This window comes from Silurus aristotelis (assembly GCF_946808225.1).
Source record: "Silurus aristotelis genome assembly, chromosome: 17".
NCBI lineage: Eukaryota > Metazoa > Chordata > Actinopteri > Siluriformes > Siluridae > Silurus > Silurus aristotelis.
The window spans coordinates 16,735,462-16,752,596 of record NC_139590.1 but is presented as its reverse complement, the minus strand read 5'-3'; the positions used below and the strand labels follow the sequence as shown (position 1 = coordinate 16,752,596).

General features: G+C 37.4%; 1 protein-coding gene across 1 annotated transcript in view; it reads left to right on the top strand.

Annotated features, from left to right (window-relative positions):
• Window positions 1–17,135, top strand: part of LOC310739700 (ubiquitin carboxyl-terminal hydrolase 22-like) — a 60,439-nt gene that overhangs the window by 35,021 nt on the left and 8,283 nt on the right. The window contains exons 9-10 of the mRNA XM_083565876.1: window positions 13,005–13,131; window positions 13,671–13,762. Of these exons, the coding sequence (XP_083422002.1) occupies window positions 13,005–13,131; window positions 13,671–13,762 (219 nt within the window). The remainder of the gene's footprint in view (window positions 1–13,004; window positions 13,132–13,670; window positions 13,763–17,135) is intronic.

The following is a 17,135-nucleotide window of genomic DNA, read 5'->3' as shown; positions in this document are numbered from 1 at the left end:
TTTATGAATGGGCTAGTCCTGTCTATGTAAACCCGCAGGCCACAAACAGGGAATAAAGCATTCATCCTTTGATCCTCCGCAGAGGAAAAGTGGAGGGGGGGTTGGGGGTAAAAAGCAGAGAGCTCAGTCACACTGCCATTGAAAGCTGAGAAGCATTTAGGCATGAAGGCCGAGTTAGGTTATCCTCATCTCCACTGAGATGGAATTTGGTGCACGAGGAATGAAAGGAGTGTGCATGCAAATCACTGACATGTTTGGTGGAAGCAAAGACCAGTAGCAGAGCTGTCTTGAAGGACAAAAGTTTAAGGGAGATATTTCCCAAGGGCTCGAAAGGCTGTTGAGACAAAGCATCCGGCACCATGGCACCTCTTCTGGTGACTGGTAGGGAGCGACGAGCATACTTTATAAATGTACGAATAAGGGGGTGTTGCCCCACCATAGTGCCGCCAAGCACAGCAGGCCATGCAGCAATAGCCCGTTAAATAGATCTTAAAACCATAGAAAATTATCTTCCACTATCAAGAAGATCTTGCAAAAAGCCAAAAATATCAACAACTGAGCACTGATATGAAATCAGCTAGTGCCTCTCACACCACTCCTCAAACATACATCCTCAAACTTGCAATCATAGAGGGAGCGTGTAGAAGAGGCCCCAGCATTCTGAATAGTAGCAATAACACATGGGGAAGTCCCAGTGTATTCACATTTGCCCTCTAACAGGCCTAGGCCCAGAGAGCCACCCTGTCTGGTTGAGGATTGTAGTTCCCCCCATTGATTAGGGACAGGAGGTCCGTGTGTAATAGAAGGGGCAATGGCCGGGCATACAGAAGAGGAATTGTCTTTGCTAGCAATGTTGCTTTGGGCCACCCGTATGCTATCACTTTTTGTTTTTGGGGAAATACTGATGCTGAAGCATTTATTAAAGTTGAGAGAGTAATGTTAAGGGAGCTGTGTGGTGACCCTGATTGCCCACTTTTTCTCACTTCTTTACTCTATTGACCAGGGATACGCACACTGTACAACATGTGGAGCAGTGAACCCTGTGTGAACTGGAGGTGGGCACTCATTAGTAGGGGGTGCTGATTTTGAATTGGGGAATATGGAAGTCAGAACAGGTGACTTGAATGTGGACTTAAAGCCCCCTGTGGCCAAGCATCAGCCCGGATGTTTACGTTTATGATCAAAGGTAGAGTGGCTTGGGGTTTCTTTGCTGCAGCCATGGTGAGGGACAATTTTCCCCAGTGTTTAGCAGAAGTGGGGTACTCTGTTGAGCTGGTGGCTTCTCACAGAGTTTGTTAGTCCTGCCCATATGGCGAGAATGGCGTCACATAGCAGGTGCATTAGGCGGCCAAACAGAGGACTTCTGGCATGGCACTGGCTTCCTTGTAAGACAAAGTTTGAAAGCCTTGTCCTCCTCCTTCTTGTCATCATAAAGCTGTTGCATTAACGTGATTGCAGGGCAAAAGAGAGCCTGTCCATGGGAGACCAGATAGATTAAGCAACAGCGTGTGTTCTCCAACCACCGTGAGAGCCATAGAGCGCCTGCTAGCTTGGACAGCTTGACGAGCATTACAGAGGACAAGATTGTTAACTGTAATGATGTCCTTTCAGAGGGCGACCCTTTCTCCAGTTGTTGTCCCAAGTTGATCAGAAGTTCAGACTGATATGCGGACAACAGAGAGGAGATGTCAGCTTGTTCACAAACTCTGAGAGTTCCAATTGGGGCAAGGCAGTGGGAGCAATAGCTTGAGGGGCTACACATGACAGGATGGCTTCCCTGTCATCCAAGCCATTGTGAAGGCCTCCATCATCCTCATCCCCGGAGCCTGGTGGTCCGTCGATGAAATGGGGTTTGGCCACTAGTAAATTTTCGAACGGTGATAGGCATTGGTTTGCCAGTTCACGGAAGCCACACCGTGGGAAGACCCCTGCTGCACCACGGTGTCGCCTTTATTCCCCCTCCTACTTGGACATTTTCTTCAAATTGGCACAGAGTAGTGGCTACTATGTGCCTGTGACACAGGAACTTTTTCGGGAAAGTACCAAGCAGTGGCTACAATTCTCAGTTATAAGAATTCTATTGCTTCCTGAGAATGTTTAAGTCCCAAGCAAACAACGCAGAAAGGATGGGATCCCTAGCGGCAATGTAAGTGCTGCACGCAGCCGGGCAGGCTCACGACTAGTTGTCCACCGGTGCAGCCTTAAAAAGCGGCATTAGAAAAGGTTATGAATAACCGGGCAGCCTTTTAATGGGTGCCGGCATGGCCGGCTCGCAAAAAGCTAACCTGGCTAAAAGACAAGTACGACGGGCAGAAGCTGATCTAAAGATGCTCCTGAAGACAAAGTTAAGTCAAATAGCGAACAAGCTGTGATGTGAGTATACAGCTGCCACGAGAAGCGAATGTCAGCTAAAGGATAGGTTCGGGTAAGGGGTGGTCCATTATCTGCCACTGGGCAAGTGCTCCTGTCTGTCAAGCCAGACTTGGTGCAAAATGTTTCTTTGAGGTCAGATACAGATGCCCTTCCCATAGGTGGCTCTCGAACACGAGATGATGAAAGAGAACTCCATGAGATGGTATGAGGAAAAAACCTTTAGAGGATCCAGACTCAAAAGTAGAGGACGACCAATATGGGTTTTTCTCTGGCCGATGCTGATGCCAATATTTAGAAATCAGGGTAATGTATGAGGCAAATTTTTTGGGTTGATTTTCTTTTTCCCCTTCATTTCATATAATCTAACGGTTAATAAGACGTGATACAGAAAATTGTTTATATCAAACATTTATTTACTAAACATAAGACTCTCTTCTGTGCACTTGTTAGCTAAAAATTCAGTTTCGAAAACTCTCATTCTTTCTCCAAATGTTATTCTCATTTTCTTTTCAAAAGCATCATATTTAACAAATAGAATATATAAGGCTAGATTAAGAACAAATTATAAGGATTTGAAGCAGGTACACACCAAGCTGATGGTTGGCCGTTGGGGAAGGTCAGGGGTTTTGAGTGTCAGTCTGCTTTATTTTTTCCTGCCTCGTTGGCTCTGGTCGGATGGCGTTGTTTTTCGGTCATTTCTGCACATCGAATAGGCAGAGATGGTTGTTGTCAAGAAAGAGTGGGAGAGTTATGTTCTCTCATGTAAGTGCAGAACGAACACATGGTTAATTTCAGCCAGAGACAGCATATAAATAGAAAAAAGCAGTGGGCCTAAGACCGATCCTTGCGGAACACCAAACTTCACCTCTGTTCTCTACACCAATGGTGTATAGAACTCACCATTTACATCATCAAACTGATAACAATCAGTCAACAACATTTCTAGTCTAGCAAGGATGATATTATGATTAATGGTGTCAAAAGCTGCACTAGGATCAAGAAACACAAGATAGGAGTCAAGGCCAATAGCCTTCTTTTACCACTTTAACCAGCTCTGTCTTTTTGCTGTGATGTTACCTAAATCCTGACTGATACATTTCATAAGTGTTATTCCTAAGTAGTTGTGAGCATAACTGCTGTGATACCTTTTCTAGAATCTTGGAGATAATAGGGAGTTTTGATATTTGCCTATAGTTGGACAGCTGACAAGGTCAGACTTTTTAATTAGAGGGTTTATAACTGCAAGTTTGATTTGGGTACATAACCAGTGCTAATTGAAAAGTTCATTATATTTAGAACAGGTTTAATTACTTCTGGAATTATCTGTTTGAGGAAACATGTAGGTGAAAGATCTAAAAAAAAAACAAGTTGATGATTTTGATGCGGAAATAATTTAAATTAATTCATCCATGTGAATGGGAGTAATACTTTGTCATTGATGACCTGTTAAAATTATTGTGTGCCATTTACAGGGTTATTTAAAGAATCGTTTGGATTTAAATTAATTGTTTGAATTTTTTCTGTTTTCCACTTTATCATTAAAAAAGTTTATGAAATCATCACTGCCTATTGATAGTGTGCATGTTACAGCAGTGCTTCTATTCCTAGTTCATTTTGCTACAGTACTGATTAAAAATCTAGGATTATGCTTGTTAACTTCTATGAGGGTAGAATAATATGCTTATCTAGCAGCACTAAGATCTTACCTATAACTCAGGAGGCTCATTTTCCATGCTGTTTGAAATACTGGCAATGTAGTTTGGCGCCATTCATGTTCTAATTTCTGAATGGTCTGTTTTAAAGTGTGCGTATGATCATGATACTACGGTGCAAATTTTTTCACTTTTAATTATTTTATTTTAATGGCCGCTACATTATCTAGTGTTTAATGGAACGTTCATTCTAGATATTCAGTAGATGGTGATCTAATTAATGTCGATAACTCCAGAAGTTTAATTTTTGCTGCAGTTGACGTAAATGTACACTTAACACGGTAATGTGGCGAGGTACTTATGCTATGACTGAGGCAGATTTTAAATATGAGGCAATGATCTAAAATAGCTTCAGATTGTGGAGTTATTATTCATTTTCTTACATTTAATCCAAATGTTTGGATTAAATAAAGTGTGTCTCCACCACTATGAGTGTGTCCTATGACATTCTGATTAATCCCTACTGAATCTAGAATGGATACAACTGCTTTTTTTAAGATTCTGATTATGAAAATGAATATTAACGTCACGAAGAATGAATGCTTTGTCAAAAGAAGTAGCTAGATTTGTGATGAAATCTGCGAATTCTACAAGAACATCAGAATAGGGCCCTGGGGGTCTATAAATAATTAGTAATTAAATTGACTCCTCTGCCATTTAGACGGGGCTGGTGTGTGCATATGTCTAGACTTGGGAGAACTAGTTTTATTTAATGCTACATATTCGTTTGGTTTAATCCATGTTTCTTTTAAACACTGCATTAAATTCCTGATCGGTAATAATTTCAATTAGAATCAGCGCATTTGACATCATAGATCTAATATTTAGCAGTTCTATCTTTAGATCAGAGCTGCTGGCTGTGCATTTAGTTGTATCTATTTTAATGTTAAGTTATTTGAACAGACTTTCTGAGAATTTCTAGAAATGAATGTATTGCTTTATCTTACAATTCTGGGAATAGATCCTGTTTCTATGACAAGCGTGTACTTGTAACATTAAGATTTTTTTGGACAGCTATCATAATCATCATATCATACATTTTTATTATGACTTACCAGTCAGCTGGTGCTCCGCTCCAATTTTGCTGGGGTGAACAATACCTGGGCAGGCCGCGTTCTAAGTGTTCGGGCCCGGGGCAGAGAAACGTGGAGTTGAGGTGGTGAGAGTATTAATTTCTACCTGCATATTTACCTGTGATGAGTGAGCGCTCGTCCGGGATAATTCCAGCACAGCTTTCCAAACCCCTATCTGGGCCTGCTTTATCTGTCATTGATCTGCTTTTCCATGGCCTCCAACTCGAACAAGTCCTCACCTGTGCTCAAAGGCCGATACACAACCAAAATAGTGCTTATAATAGCGAGTACAACTGAGATAATGCGAGACAGGTAAACAACACCAGTATTAAACGGACTAAAGGGCTATAGGCACATGTCGGAAAAAGCAAGAAAACAGAATAATAATTCAGGATAATTTAAGAGAAAACAAGTAAAATTTTAAAATATTGCGGTTTCAGTATCACCTGATAAAAAATAATTCATACAGTCTATTATAAATATAAAAATATGGATTTTGAAAATTATAGTTTAGAAATTCTTTTTCTTTATCTTTAGTATTTTTTTCTTTCTTAAAAAAAAAAAAAAACATTCATAGTCTTTGCCATTTCAGAAAATGAAGTTTAAAATAATAACTTGACCTTTAAAGAATGGTAATCACCCAACTAGTTTGATACACAAACAAAACTAAAAGAATAAAAGATTATGTAGAAATCTTTGACCTGCATTTTATTAGCAGGGTGAAATACCATTATTTGAAGGTTGAAGTTTATTAATTTCTTCAGAAGAAATGAATTAAAAGATTAATAGTTTTAACATTTACACACTTTAAGAAACTATTATAAAGAGCTTCGTTCTGAATGACAATTACCCCTCATAGTATGTTGACAAAAGTTTGTAGAGACCTGAGCATACGATTTGTGCGTTAAACACGGTAAAATATTACTTCCGTAAAAGTGCTCAATTTAAGCTTTCTCTTAAGTAAAAGTACAAAAGTATTTGGCTTCAAATGTACTTAAGTATCCAAGTACTATGATTTATTATGGCTATAATGTTCCTATTATAATTAAAATTTTATAATTAAGACTCTTGCTTAATTAACTTAACTAAGTTTATGTGAAAAGACTAATGTTACTATTAGCACATCAATCCATTAATAGAATGATAGAAATGAGTTATCTGATTTTTATCTTATTAATTATCATAAGCCTGAAACCTTCTTTTTAACGACTAAAGAAAAAAAAAAAACGCGCAAATAAGGCCACGGGTGCTGTGGCAAGTTCGCCTTGCTGTTAAACTGATGCTGAACGGTATGCTTGTGCTAAGTAGATACCACCAACCAGGAATGGCAGTTCTAGCTTGAATGACACCATGGGCGAACCACGCCGTGACCCAAAATCTCCCACATTGAATAGTTTCATAGTTTCTGACATTCTTAGAGCAGTCCACACATTTCTGAGAGCTCCATTTTATGTATAAATATCTTGAATGCATTTATTGCTAAATTAAATTCACATGTCATTGTGTACAATTGATCAAACTCCCAGAACCATGAAGCATACAACTCTTTGGCTAATTGTAGCCAACATCTATATCCTTATAATATATGCTACAATATATTTGCAGTGTGCTTACTTATGATCATACGCAAAAGTAAATAAATACGTTTTAAGAAGAGACTTAAAATCAGCGTATGTTGGTGCAGTTCTTATATAGGCTGGCAACTTGTTCCATACGTGTGGAGCAGCCACTGAAAAGACACGATCTCCTTTCGATAAACCATGTACAGGTACTATAAATTATAAAGCTATGCAAGCTAAAAAAAAAAAAAGAATCTTTTGCTTTATGCGTAAAAGCATATCAGGCAACACATAGCATAAGTAATATACAGTTATTAGCCTTTTATGAATTGATATACAGTTATTATTTCATTTAATGCATTAGACCATACTATCTTAACAAGATGAGTGATGGAGCTGCATACACACCTTTATCTTTTGCATGCTTCCCCCTAGGGGTCACCAACCTTTTTGAAACTGAGAGCTACTTCTTGGTTACCGATTAATGTGAAGGGCTACCAGTTTGATACACACTTCTGAAATAACAGATTTGCTCAATTTAACTTTAATTATATGATATTATTAATAATTAATGATATTCATCTATATCTAGTCATCTATATTTTAATATTGTCATTTTTAAATTCACAACAATGCAAGTGTGATTTAAAAAAATTAGATGCAGCTCATTGGTAAATGGCGTTATGGTGAGCTATTTTTAGAAAAGGCCTGCAGGGGACTCATGTGGTCCTTGCGGGCAACATGTTGGTGACCCCTGGTTTAGACCTTTTTTTTTTTGTCATCCATAATTTTAGCTGGGTTCAGTTCTTCGGAAACCTCTCCGGGCAGTAAGTGCACATTTTGGGTCCCGACCAAGTTCATTGACCGTGACATGATATAATAATTGATGCAATATTGCAAATTAGCGGTAAAAAAAAATAAAAAAGTGTCTTGCTGCCCATGTCGCCTATGCCAAAATCCGCCACTGCCAACCGACAATCAAAACAAGTTTATAATGTGCTGCAATATTGACCAGTTAAGTTTTTATCCACTGATTTTGTGAAATGTAGTTGAGTAAAAAGTAAGATTTTTGACTGTAGTGAAGTTAACGTAAAAGTCTCCCCAAACAGAAATAAGTACTTTTTAAAATATTAAGTACTACCAATTTACTTTGCTTCTGTTCCACTACTGGTGCTTTTTGAACATCTTATTCCACATTTAGTCCCTATTTGGTGTTCTAATAACGTCCACTCTTAAGGGAAGATGTTCCACTAGATTTTGGAGTGTGCTTATGGAGATTTGAGCTCATTCAGCCACAAGCACATTTGTAAAGTCAGGTACTGATGTAAGGTGAGGCCTGGGGTGTAGTCAGCATTATAATTAATCCCAAATGTGTTCAATAGTTTTGAGGTTACAGCTCTATAGCAGCCCAGTGAAGATCTTCCACTTCAACTGATCTAAAATATATTTAATATATTTAATATATTTTCATGGATATTACTTTGTGCACACGTGCATTGTCATGACACACAGGTTTGTGTCTACTAGTTGGAGTCGTATGCCTCCAATGAATATATTATATTATATTATACACACATACACATTATATATAAGTATTATACTTGAACCAGGGACAGGGTCATGGGTGGCCAAGATTCATTGATGCATGTGGGGAGTGAAGGCTGGTCCATTAAACAGATGAGCCACTGTAGCTCAATCTGCTGAAAAAGTTAACGCTGTTAATTCTCAACCGATCAGGACAGTTTTGTCAGCAAAAGGGGGCTTAACACAATATTAGGCAGGTAGTCATAATGTTATGCCTCGTTGGTATATGTGACAAGTAAATGCCCATCTTTTTGAAAATGTGCGTTATCTGGCCACTAGATGGCAACAGCGCATAAAATAATGTCAGTAAACTTAATCCTTTCTTTGTTTTGTGTGTGTGTGTGTGTGTGTGTGTATATATATATATATATATATATATATATATATATATATATATATATATATATATATATATATATATATAATGTATGTATGTATGTGTATATATATGTATGTGTGTGTATGTATATATATATATATATATATATATATATATATATGTATATATGTATGTATGTATGTATATATATATATATGTATGTATGTATGTGTGTATATATATATATATACATATCAAGGTTCTGGCATGGCCTAGCCAGTCTCCAGACCTAAACCCAATAGAGAATCTTTGGAGGGAGCTTAAACTCCGTGTTTCTCAGCGACAGGCCAGAAACCTGACTGATCTAGAGAAGATCTGTGTGGAGGAGTGGGCCAAAATGCCTCCTGCAGTGTGTGCAAACCTGGTGAAAAACTAAAGGAAACATTTGACCTCTGTAATTGCAAACAAAGGCTACTGTACCAAATATTAACATTGACTTTCTCAGATGTTCAAATACTTATTTGCAGCTGTATCATACAAATAAATAGTTTAAAAATCATATATTGTGATTTCTGGATTTTTTTTAGATTATGTCTCTCACAGTGGACATGCATCTACGATGACAATTTCAGACCCCTCCATGATTTCTGAATGGGAGAACTTGCAAAATAGCAGGGTGTTCAAATACTTATTTTACTCACTGTATTTATATATGATAGATAGATAGATAGATAGATAGATAGATAGATAGATAGATAGATAGATAGATAGATAGATAGATAGATAGATAGATCGATAGATAGATAGATATTTATATATATATATATATATATATATATATATATATATATATATATATATATATATATATATATATATATATATATATATATATATATTACACACACACACACACACACACACTGGTGATCAAAATTAGAGAACAATTTATAAACAATTGAAGAATTCACAAATCTTCACTGCTCAACAGTTGAAGGAGTTTTTGTCCTGTCTATACCATGCTACCAGAACACCTTTTCACAAAATAACTAAGAAATAAAAAATAAATCCATTATTTAGCAGAAAACACACTGATTAAAATTAGAGAACACTTTCAGATACCTCCCAGTTATTGGTGTTAATCTGGTAACTGGTGCTAATTTCCTTGATTATCTGTCAACCCCTATTTAACTGGCAGCCTAACTTCCAGTTTCACTGACGCTGCAAGATGGTGGGCCGTTCTAAAGTGACTGAAAGCCTCCGGCAGCAGGTTGTCCAGATGAATGCCAAAGGGATGACCCTATCACCCATAGCAAGACAAGTTGGTCGTTCCAAATCTGTGATTTCAAGAATATTGAATCTTTACAACATCACCAACTCATTCAAGTCTGCCAAGAAGGCTGGTCGTCCACAGAAGACAAATACAAGAGAGGACAGGATACTGCGAAGGATCTCAATGGGCAATCGTTTCCACACTGCAGCTGGAATTGCTCACCAGTTCAGCGCTGAACAGGGTAAAGATCTGTCTCGTCATACAGTGTCTCGACGTTTAAGAGCATTTGGACTGAAAGCCCACTCTGCAGTGACCAAACCTCTCATTAGCAAAAAGAATCAAAAGGCTAGACTAAGCTTTGCTGAGGAGCATGTTGTGTGGACAGAGCAGAACTGGTCCAAAGTTCACTTCAGTGATGAAAGCAAGTTTAATTTATTTGGGTCTGATGGGAAACATTGTGTTCTGTGACAAACTGGAGAAAGACTGAACCCAAAGTGTTCTGTGACAAACTGGAGAAAGACTGAACCCAAAGTGTGTAAAGAAGTGGAAAAGTGGAGGAGGAAGTGTCATGGTTTGGGGCATGTTTTCTGCAGCAGGAGTTGGGCCTCTTATACAGCTACATGGCAGAGTGAATGCAAATGTTTATCAGAACCTTCTTCAACAACATATGGTACATCACCCAATCAGCCCGCAGTGTTCATGCAGGACAACGCTCCATGTCACACGGCAAAACGGGTAAAGCAGTTCCTTGAAACTGAAAACATTGAAATAATGACATGGCCTGCCCAGAGTCCTGATCTCAACCCAATAGAGAACCTCTGGAAAATCCTTGGCGACGAAGTTATGGTCAAGAAACCCACTACAGTCACCGAATTGTGGAGAAGATTGGAAGAAGAGTGGACCAAAATCACACCAGAGCAGTGTGAGAGACTAGTGCTGTCCTGTGGCAGCAGATGTGCTGAAGTCATTCAGAGCAGAGGCCTGTACACTTCCTACTAATTGCTGACTGTTGTAACCTTCAGAAAATGTTGTAATCTTTTTCCATGCTACAGTCATTGTTGTTCTCTAATTTTGATCAGAGTGTTTTCTGCAAAATAATGTATTTTTTTTTAAATGCCTTAGTTAATTTGTGGAAAAGGTGTTCTGGTAGCATGGTATAGACAGGACAAAAACTCCTTCAACTGTTGAGCAGTGAAGATGACATTATTTCAGAATTGTTTAATTGTTTATAAATTGTTCTCTAATATTGATCTCCAGTGTATATGGGTGTGTGTGTGTGTGTGTGTGTGTGTATGTATATATATATATATATATATATATATATATATATATATATATATATATATATATATATATATATATGTACACACAGTTTGGGGAACAACCTCCTTCCCTCAGTTAGAGCATTGAAGATGGGTCGAGGCTGGGTCTTCCAACATGACAATGACCCGAAGCACACAGCCAGGATAACCAAGGAGTGGCTCTGTAAGAAGCATATCAAGGTTCTGGCATGGCCTAGCCAGTCTCCAGACCTAAACCCAATAGAGAATCTTTGGAGGGAGCTTAAACTCCGTGTTTCTCAGCGACAGGCCAGAAACCTGACTGATCTAGAGAAGATCTGTGTGGAGGAGTGGGCCAAAATCCATCCTGCAGTGTGTGCAAACCTGGTGAAAAACTAAAGGAAACATTTGACCTCTGTAATTGCAAACAAAGGCTACTGTACCAAATATTAACATTGACTTTCTCAGATGTTCAAATACTTATTTGCAGCTGTATCATACAAATAAATAGTTTAAAAATCATATATTGTGATTTCTGGATTTTTTTTAGATTATGTCTCTCACAGTGGACATGCACCTACGATGACAATTTCAGACCCCTCCATGATTTCTGAATGGGAGAACTTGCAAAATAGCAGGGTGTTCAAATACTTATTTTACTCACTGTATTTATATATGATAGATAGATAGATAGATAGATAGATAGATAGATAGATAGATAGATAGATAGATAGATAGATATTTATATATATATATATATATATATATATATATATATATATATATATATATAAAATGAAAATCTGGTTTCCCTCATGGAAGTGGCAGACAGCTTAATCTTTGCCTCACACTTTGAGTGTGCTTTTTAATTAATATTTTTAAACTTTAAAACATACACAAAAATGCCAGGGGTATAATAAATAAACTGGAACTAGTGCAATGTCTCTCCGTACCAGAAATAATATTTTTTTTGGACACAAAATGCTAAAGAATCAATATCGTTCCTTAGCGGCTAATGCTAGCGCTTTTGATTCGTTAGCATTTTATTACGCATATCGAGGGAGTGATTATGCTAGAAAAAAGTAGAATAGTTAAGTAGAACATATTTATTGCATTAGATTCATTAATTCTATTTTTTTATAAAATATTATTTGATATATTATTTAACCAAGCACGTATACAAGCGGGCTTTTTGTTTAAAATTGCTGAAAAAAATTAACTGCTCAAATGTTGATCACAAATATTTATAATAATAAACTGCATAAAAAAAAAATGCAATCATTATATGCTTGTGATTTTATTTATATATCTGTGTGTGTGTGTGTGTGTGTGTGTATCTTCTGCTTCCGACTGTCCAATTAGTTTTGTGTAGCTTTTAGGGAGTAGTCTTGTAATAGAAGATTTATTTACTGAACCGATGGAATTGTAAATAAAAAATCCTTGTCACTTTGTGCTGTTCAATGTGTTGAAATGCATACTGACATGTTTGTTTATCCAGTAGCAGTATTATTGTATTGCTTACAGTAATTATTTGTTTATAGTAAAATGGAATAACAATTTAGGTAACAAAAAAATTACAAAACGCTTTTTGAACAAATGGAAATTTACAGTCGGTCTGTCCCACTGTCTTATTTTGTGTATTTAAATGGTTTATTTTATTTGAACAACTGTTCCAACATTAACATATGGCATGATGTGGAAGTTGTTGGCTGAATGGGCAAGCACTATAAAAATTAAAAAGGCTCAAAACTAAAATATCTATATCATACATGTATTGAATGCACTGTGTAATTGTCTCATCTATCTCTGTTCTGTTCTCCCTCCTCTGCAGATTTACTCGGCCTGAGCATCTAGGTAGCAGTGCCAAAATTAAGTGCGGAGGTTGCCATAGCTATCAGGAGTCCACCAAACAGCTGACAATGAAGAAGCTTCCTATAGTCGCATGTTTTCATTTAAAGGTTAGTTTAATAAGTCATAAACATTAATAATGGAAAAACATCCTACCATCATATATTTATGGCATTTGGCAGACACCCTTATTCAGGGTAACTTACAGGGATTTGGACTCGCAAGCCTTTTAAATCCAATGCCATAACAATGAGCTCTATATCTAAAATATAGGTTTATATTAGATCTATATAGCTTTACAACAACGCGTGTATATGTGTGTGTGTGTGTGTGTGTGTGTGTGTGTGTGTGTGTGTGTGTGTGTGTGTGTGTGTGTGTGTGTGTGTGTATATATATATATATATATATATATACACACACTACATTTTTTTCTAATGTACACATTTGCAAATCAATAATGAAAATCGTTTTTTAGTATTAAGATATCATTAAACACAGTCTATAATGATAGAACACTTGGCTAAAAAGGTTCTGGGCAACACTTATTTTGCATTAACACTTCACATCTCTCCTTCTGTTCTTTCTCACTCCCACACCCTTCTGCTCCTCGTTTTCTCCCTCTCTAATTTGTTCGTCTTTGCGGTACCAGCGATTTGAGCATTCAGCCAAGTTGCGCAGAAAGATCACTACCTATGTATCGTTCCCCTTAGAGCTGGACATGACACCTTTCATGGCCTCCAGGTGAGTTCCTCATACACTCGTACACATACTACTGTTTTGTAGGTGTTTGGTAAAAACATGACGCAAACATCACAGACAACACAATTAACCTTATTATCCACATCCTATGATATAATGGAGTGTTAATGAAAAACAAAACACCCTTTAGCTGATGACTGTTCATTTCAGTGAGTTTGGAAAATATATTGTTTAAAAGGGTTCATGTTTTTAGTCTTCCAGTGTTTGGGGACTTTTGTACAGCCTGTATATTTATTAATATTTATTAATAAAATTTAATACATTATTAATACACTAAATATTGTTAATTATAGCAATATTATTAATTATTTTTGTTAATTATTATAATTATATAATTTATTATTATAATTCATAATTGTATTATTAAGTATCTGGTGCAGGAACAGGAATGCAATTTGTGTTGTTGCTTGATGGCTTGTTACTGGTAGGTAAGTATTATAGTGATCACCAAATGCTCCTTAGCCAACCTGGTTAATAACATACTATAGGCCATAGTCAATATTTACAGAAAGAAATATTTAAGGTGTTACAAGAGTGCTTGTATCAATTTTCTGGGTGGTCTATTGAGATAAAAAAAAAATCACCTGCTTGTAGTGTCCTTGTATGCAGCTTTTGTAACATCTGAATGTGTGCACGTTTAAATCTGAGGTAATAATGTGTGTGCCTCACCTGTAAAAAGCAAGGCAAAGAACATCAAGAAAAAAAAAAAACCACATTATTATATATTTTTATTAGATATTATTTCTTCTTGATGTTCTTTGCATTGTTTATTACAAGTGAGGTCATATTACTCATTTTTTTTTTAACGTATCATCCATTATGTTCAATGCAATGCAGTGTTTAAGGGCTTAGCAAAAATTATTGAATTATAAATTGTTTTGCACTTCCATCCATCCATCCATCCATTACCTAAAATATGACATTGCCAGACAATTCTGTTCGACTTAACACCTCATTACAGCAACACATCACAACTCTAAATATGCCCAGTTCTGTGTAAATGGCATAAAAACATTAAAAGGAGGCTTGTGAAATTTTTATTTGTTTTCACACATAAAAGACTTGAACATAATCACACTGTTGTGTACTGCAATCTCCTTTTATTATTACATAGCCATTCTCTGCCACTTTGAAATTAAGAATTAACCACAAAAACTGTGCTAGAATTGTCTTTCCACATTTGACCGAGTCTGCCACTTTTTACTATCACTGTTGACTGTTTTGTTACTAAAACTGTGTGATGGATTGTTAATTAGCAAAATGCATACATTATATGGACAAAAGTATTAGGACACCTGCCTTTTTCAGCCATATGTGATTCTTCCACAAAGTTGGAGATATTTGTATGATATGTACTCTGTTGATGCGGTAAAATTAAACTTTCCCTTCACTTGAACTAGGAAAGCCAAATCTGATTCAGCATGACAATGCCCCTGTGCAGAAAGCCCGGTCCATGAAGACATGGTTTATATGAGCTGTAGTGGAAGAGCTTGAGTGGCCTGCTATATAGCCTACTGAACACCTTTAGAATTATTTGGAATGCTGACTGCACCCTAGGCCTCCTCACCCTACATAAGTACCTGACTTTACTAAAACTCTTAGGGCTGAATGAGCAAAAATCCACAAGTACTAGTAGAACATCTTCCTTGTAGAGGTCATTAGCACAGCAAATGGAGACTAAGTGTGGAACGGAATGTTCAAAAAGCACATGTGATTCTTATGATCAGGTGTTAACCAACTTTTGTCCATATAGCGTACCTCTCATTTTCTACTCCATATTAATTCAACATTGACATACTGTATTTTGAAATGTACTTTGAAGCAGTTTTGATATTAAAATGTTGAAATATAGTGTAGTATAAAAGTGGTTTAGAAAAAATTTGTTTGTGTGGATGCGTGGACACAGATTCAGGGACAGCATAGTTTAAGTTTTTAATAATCTTGCTTGCTGAAATACAATTGTTTCAGGACTTGTCTTTAAGGTTTACAATCAATTAACAGAAATGGAGACACACAGGGTCCGTGTACATTATATTTATATATATTTTTTTATTTGCATTTGAAAAATTAAATATGAATTGCAGCCTTCATTACTTATTATTAAATTATTTTTGGGAAAACAAACAAAAAAGCTATTGTTTTCTGCACACACAAGAAAAAGAGAAAGTGACTATTTATTTTTATCTGTTCAATCACAGGATGTGCAGTCATCAAAATCTTACAATACCAGATATGATCAATGCCCTAAAGTAAACAGTATTTCCAATCTAACATCCTAACCTGGAAATAACAGTGAATTTCATTGGCGGTCTTTTCTCAGTAAGAAGGTCCACTCTGGGGCCATTTGCACAAATATGATACAAACTTTTTCTTCTTCTTTCGGCTGCTCCCATTAGGGGTCGCCACAGCGGATCATCTGTCTTCATACCACCCTGTCCTCTACATCTGTCTCTTTTACACCAACTACATGCATGTCTTCCCTCACCACATCCATGAACCTCCTCCTTGGCCTTCCTCTTTTCCTCCTACCTGGTGGCTCCATCCTCAGCATTCTTCTACCAATATAATTCATGTCCTTCCTCTGCACATGTCCAAACCATCTCAATCTCGCCTCCCTCACCTTGTCTTCAAAACGTCCTACATGTGCTGTCCCTCTAATAAACTCATTTCTAATCTTATCCATCCTCGTCACTCCCAACGAAAACCTCAACATCTTCAGCTCTGCTACCTCCAGCTCCACCTCCTGTCTTTTACTGAATGCCACTGTCTCTAATCCATACAACATCGCAGGTCTCACCACAGACCTATAAACTTTCCCTTTTATTTTTGCAGATACCCTACTATCACAAATCACTCCTGTCACTCTTCTCCACCCACTCCACCCTGCCTGCACTCTTTTCTTCACTTCTCTAACACACTCTCTATTACTTTGCACTGTTGACCCCAGGTACCTGAATTCCTCCACCTTCTTCAGCTCTTCTCCCTGCAACCGCACAACTCCACTGCCCTCTCTCTCATTCACACACATGTATTCTGTCTTACTCCTACTGAGTTTCATTCCCCTTCTCTCTAGCGCATATCTCAACCTCTCCAGGCTCTTCTTAACCTGCTCCCTACTCTCACAACAAATCACAATATCATCTGCAAATATCATAGTCCAGGGAGACTCCTGTCTGACCTCGTCCGTCAACCTGTCCATCACCACTGCAAACAGGAAAGGGCTCAGGGCCGATCCTTGATGCAGCCCAACCTTCACACTGAACCAGTCTGTCGTTCCTACTGCACACTTCACTGCCGTCACACTGTCCTCATACATGTCCTGCACCACCCTCACAAACTTCTCTGACACACCTGA